This window comes from Ursus americanus, chromosome 23 (genome assembly GCF_024610735.1).
Source record: "Ursus americanus isolate L20-20 chromosome 23, mUrsAme1.1.p, whole genome shotgun sequence".
NCBI lineage: Eukaryota > Metazoa > Chordata > Mammalia > Carnivora > Ursidae > Ursus > Ursus americanus.
In genome coordinates, this window is record NC_142149.1 from 20,448,817 (window position 1) to 20,457,075 (window position 8,259).

The window sequence follows — 8,259 nt, forward strand, 5'->3', positions numbered from 1 at the left end:
TCTCCTAATGTGGTCCTCTTGAATCTACACGCCTTCCGGGAAACCACACAGACATGCCCCCCATTGTGCACAGATGCACAGGTATACTTAAAGGACGAGATAGGAAACAACTGAGGAGAATCATGGCTTGAAGAATGAGTGAGTCAAAGTTGAGTGGAAGTGGTGTGAAGGACAGGATGACCGAAGCCCACACTGTGTTGCCTCTTAAATACTGAACCATGCCTGAAGCCCAAACGGTGTACTGGAACTAAAGAGACCAGGTCCTTGCTACTATGGATACATTTGATTTGGGGAGAAAATGTACTACATTGGGGGGGAAAAAGTGAATAAAATCAAATGTAGACAGATTAACTTGGGCCTTTAACGTCGCTTTCTATTGGTAGTATTTCATGTGAATATTAGTAGCATGGTCTTGAATTATTCTATTACTTAGAACGTAGATCTAAGCTACAAATTCAACTTTCCCACACTTAGCAGTGAATGAAGGAAATGAAGCAAGCCAGTTCTCAATAGAGAGATAAACAGCCAATGCACACATGAAGGAATGTCTCACCTAACTAGTTATAAAAAAAAATACAAATACAACAGTAATGACACTTCATTTTTTTAGCCACTAAATTGGCAAACACTTTTAAAATAAAATATGCATCTTAAAAAAATAAGAAATAAAAAAATAAAGATAAAATAGCCATCAAAAAGTATAAGGAAACAGCAATTCTCAAATACAGTTGGTGGGAATACATAAATAGAGGCAAAAAGAACCATTCTGAAGGGCAGTAGGTAATGAATATCAAAGGCCTTCAAATACTGTTAACTAATATTTGTTCCAATAATTCTACCTACAATTATTTCTGTTCCTGAGATGATCAGAAATGTGCATAAAGATTTCTATCCACAGTTGTTACCACTGCCACAATTACCCCCTTGCAAATAACCTAAATGATCAATCATATAAAATTTTTAACTAACTTAGAAGTATAACTATATGATGAATGCTAGGAAACATTAAGAATAACATTATCAAATACACTTATGATTACAAGATAATGAAAATATGTATTTTAGGCAAAAAGGCAAGTTACAGAACAGTAGGTATGATTCCAGTAACATAACAAAATAAATAAATGTATAGAAAAATGACTAGAAGGATATACACAAATATTCAAAGAGACTTTCTCTTGATGATAAAATTATAAGTGAGTTTTCTTTATACTTTTCTATTTTGTCCAAATTTTTAAATATATAATATTTATAGTCAAAAATGGAATAATAGGTCTTTTCAAAGTCTGCCCAAGTTTCTCAGTAGAGCATTTCTCCATATTAATGTATGATCTTCAAAAGCCCCAACACTTAACTAATACAATGTTACATGCCGATTACATCTCAACAAAAAATTAAGTAATTTTTTTAAAGTGCCAAAGCTAAAAGAAAGTTACTAAACTTTAGTTCAACTTTTTCAAACAAGAATACATCATCAGGCCAACTGATACAGATAAAGGCAAAGAGAATAAACATTAGACCAGCACTAGAGATAAGATCTACATACTACAGGTATACTATTGTGCAATATTCCCCAGAAAATCTGGTGTTGGAATTATAATAGCAGAAGCTTTTGGTGATACGTCATAAAGCTTGTGTTCCAGTCACAAACAGCAAGAGTAATCAGCTCAGATTTAGCAAGGAACTCAAATAAATGTTAATTAGGAGAATAGAGACTCTTTACAAGCATCTAAATGTCAAACCAGTCAAAGGATAATGGGTACACTAATATAAACAAGAACCAGGAAAGAAGCCTTCTGGTTGGACCAACACCCACTGGGGAGGGTATTTAAGAGCCTCAAAGCAAGAGGAGACATTCACACCTTAGACGCCTCTCTGTCGTTACAACTAAATCAATTAAAAACACAGATTCCCAGCGTCATGGCTTGCTGTGTTCCGTGCTGCTGCAGTGTCCCCACCGGCCCCGCCACCACCATCTGCTCCTCTGAAAAATGCTGCCGGTGCGGAGTCTGCCTGCCCAGCACCTGCCCACACACAACTTGGTTACTGGAGCCAACCTGCTGTGACAACTGCCCCCCACCCTGCCACATTCCTCAGCCCTGTGTGCCCACCTGCTTCCTGCTCAACTCCAGCCACCCCACCCCAGGCCTGGAGACCATCAACCTCACAACCTTCACTCAGGGCTCTTGTGAGCCCTGCATCCCAAGGGGCTGTTGAATGATGTCTACTTTGCTCCGTGCCTGACATTGAAAGAATCAACCCAGAAGCTTTAGCATTCACCTGTCTCAGTACCTGCAACTCATCGCTTCTGCTTTCCAAGTTGGAACAAGGATGACATTATCTCTGACAACCATGGCTCAATAAGAAACGAAGAGACTTTCAATGGCCATGTGGTAGATATTAGCAATCAAGGGCAATCTGAATAGGTGGATGCTATTGGCTTCCCAAAGTTTTTCATTTCCTCCATAATAAAGTTTACCTTTCTGTGGGTGCTTTGGGAATTCTGTTTCCAGTGTTGGGTGGTATCTTTCTGGAAACTGAGGAACTTCCTCATGATCATACTAATAAATTTTACATCTCTGGCATAGCACAAATGTCTACAGTTATGTTTGTTTATTCCTATTAATTCATTAAATGTACTTAACTCCAAAAGTCAGCAGTTTAAGAACCAAGAACATCTGCAAAACTAAAAATGGTGACTGTACAAATATTTCTTGCTTTTATTGTTCTTGTTGTTTAAAGAAACTAAATGGCCTTGGATATAAGATGGTCCACTATATCAGCATACTTGCAAATAGACTTTTCCTGACTTGTCCTCCCAAGAAATGGTTTAAGGTAAATTGGGAAGAACTGAACATGATATGAAGACCTAACATATCAACTCCCAATGACCTGATGTGTTTATGCAAAAAAATTAGTAACTTTATAATGTCATTATTCACTTAGTAAACATTTATTAAATACCTAATTATGTGCCCTATATTTTATTGTCCCTGCTCAAAATGAGCAGACTGTGTAGCAGGTCAGGCAGATACAAACACAATACCCATTCATTCCTTCGTACAATTAACAATTATTTATTGAATGCTAGGCACTCTATTATAATAAAAAATATAAGTGTTCTACTAGTAGTATTAGTAAAGTGCTGTGATACCATAAAATTGAGGACAATTAAGAAATTAAGATTGCTGCCATGGTGGTAAACAGGAGAAAGACATAGTCAAAGACAAATTGACTGGAGCTGGTGGTCAAAGGGATATGAAAGAGAAGAAGGTGTCAACGACAGATCAGGCAGTGGGGTTATGTCACCAACCGAGCACAGGAGCAGAGAAGGAAGAGAGAACTGAAAAAGGAAATACTGTATTCTTGCTCTAGATATGTCAAGTTTGAGGCACAACTCTGTATCTAAATGGGAAGTTAGCGAGCTGGAATTTGCACAACAGTGTTCTAAAGAGGAAGAAGATGTATGAGGGAAGGTGCACCAGTCTGTGTAAAAGTTCTTAACCAAGTACTTGGCAAAGGGCTGGGCTGCAGGTATGCAGGATAAAATTCCGTGAGGCTAACAGTAGCTGCTGGGGGATAAAGAGCTGAATGGAGACCCTAACAGAGTGACACATCCAGAGACGACAAAGCTCTCGGTACCACTGGCATTCGACTGATGTTCCAGAAGGACACACCAAAAGAGTAAAAAATCACAAGCCGAGTAAAGAACATACCAAATTATACTTACCCTAGAAAAGTCCAAAACCAAGCCTGAGAGAATCAAGAGACTCTTCCAGTGATTAACTTCCTGTCAGAACAAAACACTCAGCACTCTACAACGTATCAAGACTTCCTAAAATGTATCATCCAGAATGAACGACATATAATTAAAAGTTGCCAAACTGGGGTGCCTAGGTGGCTCAGTCAGTTAAGCAACTAACTCTTGGTTTTGGCTTGGGTTGTGGTCTCAGGTTGTGGAACTGAGCCCCACTTGGAGCTCCACACTCAGTGGGGAGTCTGCTTCCTCTCCCTCTGTCCCTCCCGCCACTCATGCACGATCATTCACTCTAATAAATAACTCTAAAAAACAAAAACAAAAAAACCCACAAAATGTGCCAGATATGAAGAAGCAGGAGAATGTCATCCATAATAAAGAAAAAAAATCAGCCAATATAAACAGGTCCATAGATACACAGATATTAGAATTAGCAGACAAGAATTTTATAATAGTTATTATTATAAAAGTTATTATAAGTATTTTCATGGACATAAGGAAAGATGAACACAATGGGAAAGGAAAAGAGTTAATAAGATGAAGAAACTCACCAGAAAAGTGAAATTTTAAATTTTTATTTAATAAACTAATAACAAGCTAAATTGAATTTAAATTATTTAAATGAGAATCAAATAAAAATTCTAGAACTAAGGAGTACAATCTGAAATACAGAATTCAATAGATGGCCGTAATACCAGATGGGAAATTGCCAATTAGGAGTGAGATCAGTGAAGTAAGATAATTAAAAATAATCGTAAGACAGATCAACATTATCAAAACTAAAACAGAGAAAGGGATTGAAAAAAATGAACTAATCCGAGCAGCCTCCTATGAGACAGCACCACGTGACCCAACAATTATGAAATAGGAGTTCCAGAATGAAAGGAAAACAGGGCAGAAAACTGGGTGGGAAAAAGCTGATTTTTTCCAAATTTGGTGATACAACTTATTAACCTACAAATTGGAGACTCTCAACAAGCCCCAAACAGGTAACACAACCTACACACACACACCACCTAGATATACCATAGTCGAACTGTTGAACAAAAAAGATCAATAGCACACCTTAAAAGAAATAGGAGTAAATACACATTAAACAGAGAGCAGCAAAGAGAAAAAGAACGTCCGACTTCTAGGCAGAAAAAAAACGGAGGTCAGAGGACAATCAAATCTCATTTTAAAGGTCCTGGAAATTTAGGAAAAAAACCTATTAACACAGAGTTTTATAGTTTGTAAAAACCACTTTCAAAATGAAAGGAAAATAAAAACACGTGTAGAGAAGGCTGATAAAAAGCGTCCTCCGAAAATCACTTTCGAGCTCTGGTGCAAGATGGCGACGACCGGGAAGCTCCTGAACGCCCCTCCTCCCACAGAGGCTCCGGTCTACAGCTACACCGGGAACAACTTTCTCTTACAGAAACCTAACGGCTGGGGCTGAGTGCCACACCAGGCCAGCGCAGCGGGTAGGACAGGCGGGCGCACAAGCTGGCCATCAGCCCCCCAACCCTCCCACCTCTGACCCGCGACCAGGAGAGAACGCCAAACCCGGAGCCTCTCCCTGAGTAGCTAAGCGTTCAAACCCCACATCGGGGATCCCAATTTTCAGACACGCACTCGGAGACAAGCTCCCTAAACAGCCAATCCTGAAAACCGACGGGGGCTCGCATGCCAAGCCCCACGAGACAGCGGTCTGAGAAAGGGCTCGGAAGGAGCTCGCGCTTGGACTCACCGGTGCAGGGCCCAGCTCCAGGCAGCCGACGGTGGCCAGACTTCGAGGGAAGGAGGCGCTCCCGCTTGGTGAAGGGTGGGTGGCCGAGGGGCAGGCACTGCTCCACACACACCGAGGAGCCTGCAGGGACCGCACGGACCCCAGGCTGGTGGGCGCCATCTTGGCGTTCTCCCCCGCGCTCGCCAGCTGGAGCATTTCCCTGAACTGAGCGTTTATTATAATCAGCTGGTGCCCGGGTTATGCAGCCACAGCTGTCTAGCGGATGCGTCTGGATCACCTGGCTCTGGAGGGCAGGGGAGCTTGTGTTCCTGGTCCCATGGGATTGTAATAATCCGTGTCACCCAGGAAGGAGCTCAGAACCCTGTCTGGCACCCCGATTTTGGGGCGTGCTACAAGGGGACACCTATTGTGGCCAGTGAAGCTTATGTTCATGTGTCCCACAGGACTGTAACCAAGGAGGAAGTGTTCTTACCCAAGAGCTTGGTCTTTCCAGGAGGCCTTTAGCTAATCATCATGGCTGCACCTGAGGGGCAGATTTCTAATTAAACATACATCTGTAATCCTTTCTAGAGACCCCAGAGGGTGGGTGCCATATTCACCTTCACGCTCTGCAGCACTTCAGAGCACCAGTGTCCCCTGAAAGGGAACTTCACACACGTCTGGTGCCCCGGTTTTTGTCTGGTGCCCTGTTTTTTCAGCTGCTGCCTAAGGGACACCCCTTGATTACTTGGCTGTGGGGGAGGGGTTGCACTTTTGGGTTCCACAGGACTGTGGCAACTGGGGAGGCGGTTCTGTGGAGCTGCTCTCAAGGAACTTAGACTATGGACACCATCTTGGTCCTTGTCTCTGCCTTGCTCCATCGCAGTGGTATGACCCAGAAAAGGGCTTATGCACTCATCTGGAGCCCCTATTTTTGTGACGGCCGCTCAGAGGACACCTCCAGGTCACCCGGCTTTGCTGGCCAGTGGAGCCTATGATTACGGTCCCACCGGACTGTATATATTTGCATACTTTAAAAAGCTAATGCCTAAGGATCTGGTCTAGATGCCGACCAAGATCCTCCCCCTTGGGGCACGGACAGGTCTTGGCACATCCTTAACTGCTGGGAGCTATTAAAAATATAATAGGCTACTTGGACAAACACAGGGGTTTGAAACACAATCAAGAGCCAGGGCAGGGCTGAACGACAAGGTTCATCTCCTACATAAGGCCACTCCTTCAAGACTGGGACAGGTGGTTCTTTCATCTACTGTATAGAAACCAACACAGAGAGTCAAGCAAGATGAAGAAACAGAGGAGTATCTTCCAAATGAAAGAATAAGATAAAAACAAAATGGACTAAAGACTGGAACATAAGACCTGAAACCATAAAACTCCTAGAAAAAAACATAGGCAGGAAGCTCCTGGATATAGGTCTTGGCTATGATTTTTTTAAATTTGATCCCCAAAGCAAAAGCAACAAAAGCAAACAAGTGGTACTATGTCAAACTAAAAAGCTTCTGCACAGCAAAGGAAATCATCAAAAAAATGAAAAGGCAACATACTGAATGGGAGAAAATATTTACAAATCATGTATCTGATAAGGGGCAAATGTCCAAAATGTATGAAGAACTCATACAGCTCCATACCAAAAATACAATCCAATTAAAACATGGGCTGAAGTTCTGAATAGACATTTTTCCAAAGAAGACATACAAATGGCCAACAGGTACATGAAACGATGTTTACATCATTAATCATCAGGGAAATGCAAATCAATACCACAATGAGATACCATCTCACATCAGTCAGAATGGCTAGTATCAAAAAGATGAGAAATAACAAGTGGTGGCAAGATATGGAGAAAAGGGAACCCTTGTACACAGTTAGTGGAAATGTAAATTGGTGCAGACACTATGGGAAACAGTATGGAGGTTCCTCAAAAAATTAAAAATAGAACTACAATATGATCCAGAAATTCCTCTTCTGTATATTTGTCTAAAAAAAATGAAAATACGGACTCAAAAAGATATATGCATTCCCAGGGGCTCCTCAGTTGGTTAAGCATTTGCCCTCAGCTCAGGGCATGATCCCAGAGTCCTGGGATCCAGCCTGCGTGAGGCTCCCTGTCAAGCCAGGAGCCCGCTTCTCCCCCTTCCTCTGCCCCTCCCGCTCGTCCTCACCTCTTGCTCTCCCTCTCTCTCTCTCTCAAATTAAAATCTTTAAAAAAGAAAGATATATGCACTCTCATGTTAATTGCAACATTATTTACAATAGCCAAGCTATAGAAACAACTTATGTACATATATGGAATATTATTCAGCCATAAAAAAGAATGAAATCTTCCCATTGCAATAACATGGATAAACCTCAGGGGTATTATGCTAAGTAAAAAAAGTCAGATGGGGGCGCCTGGGTGGCTCAGTCATTAAGCATCTGCCTTCAGCTCAGGGCGTGATCCCAGGGTCCTGGGATTGAGTCCCGCATCTGGCTCCCTGCTCTGCTTGGAGCCTGCTTCTTCCTCTCCCACTCCCCCTGCTATAGCATGTAATAACCACTTTAGAAAGTTTTCTTTTAAGTTTTACTTTTTGATAATCTTAAGCACAACAATTATTTTATTGCCACTTTATTTCGTAGCTCCTGTGCATTTACCCTAATGGTAAGGGAGGAAGGAAGGAAGGGAAGAAGGAAGGAGGAAAGAAGGAAGGGAGGAAGGAAGGGAGGGAGGAAGGGGGGAAGGGAGGGAAAAAAGGAGGAAGGAAGGGAGGGAGGAAGGGGGAAGGGAGGAAGGAAA

At 41.9% G+C, this 8,259-nt stretch overlaps 1 protein-coding gene across 1 annotated transcript; it reads left to right on the forward strand.

The window, feature by feature from the left end:
* Positions 1–1,920: 1,920 nt before the first annotated feature.
* LOC123781883 (keratin-associated protein 3-3) lies at positions 1,921–2,217 on the forward strand. Its single transcript, XM_045781652.1, has one exon. The coding sequence runs from the start codon at positions 1,921–1,923 to the stop codon at positions 2,215–2,217; it is 297 nt and encodes a 98-aa protein (XP_045637608.1).
* Positions 2,218–8,259: the final 6,042 nt, after the last annotated feature.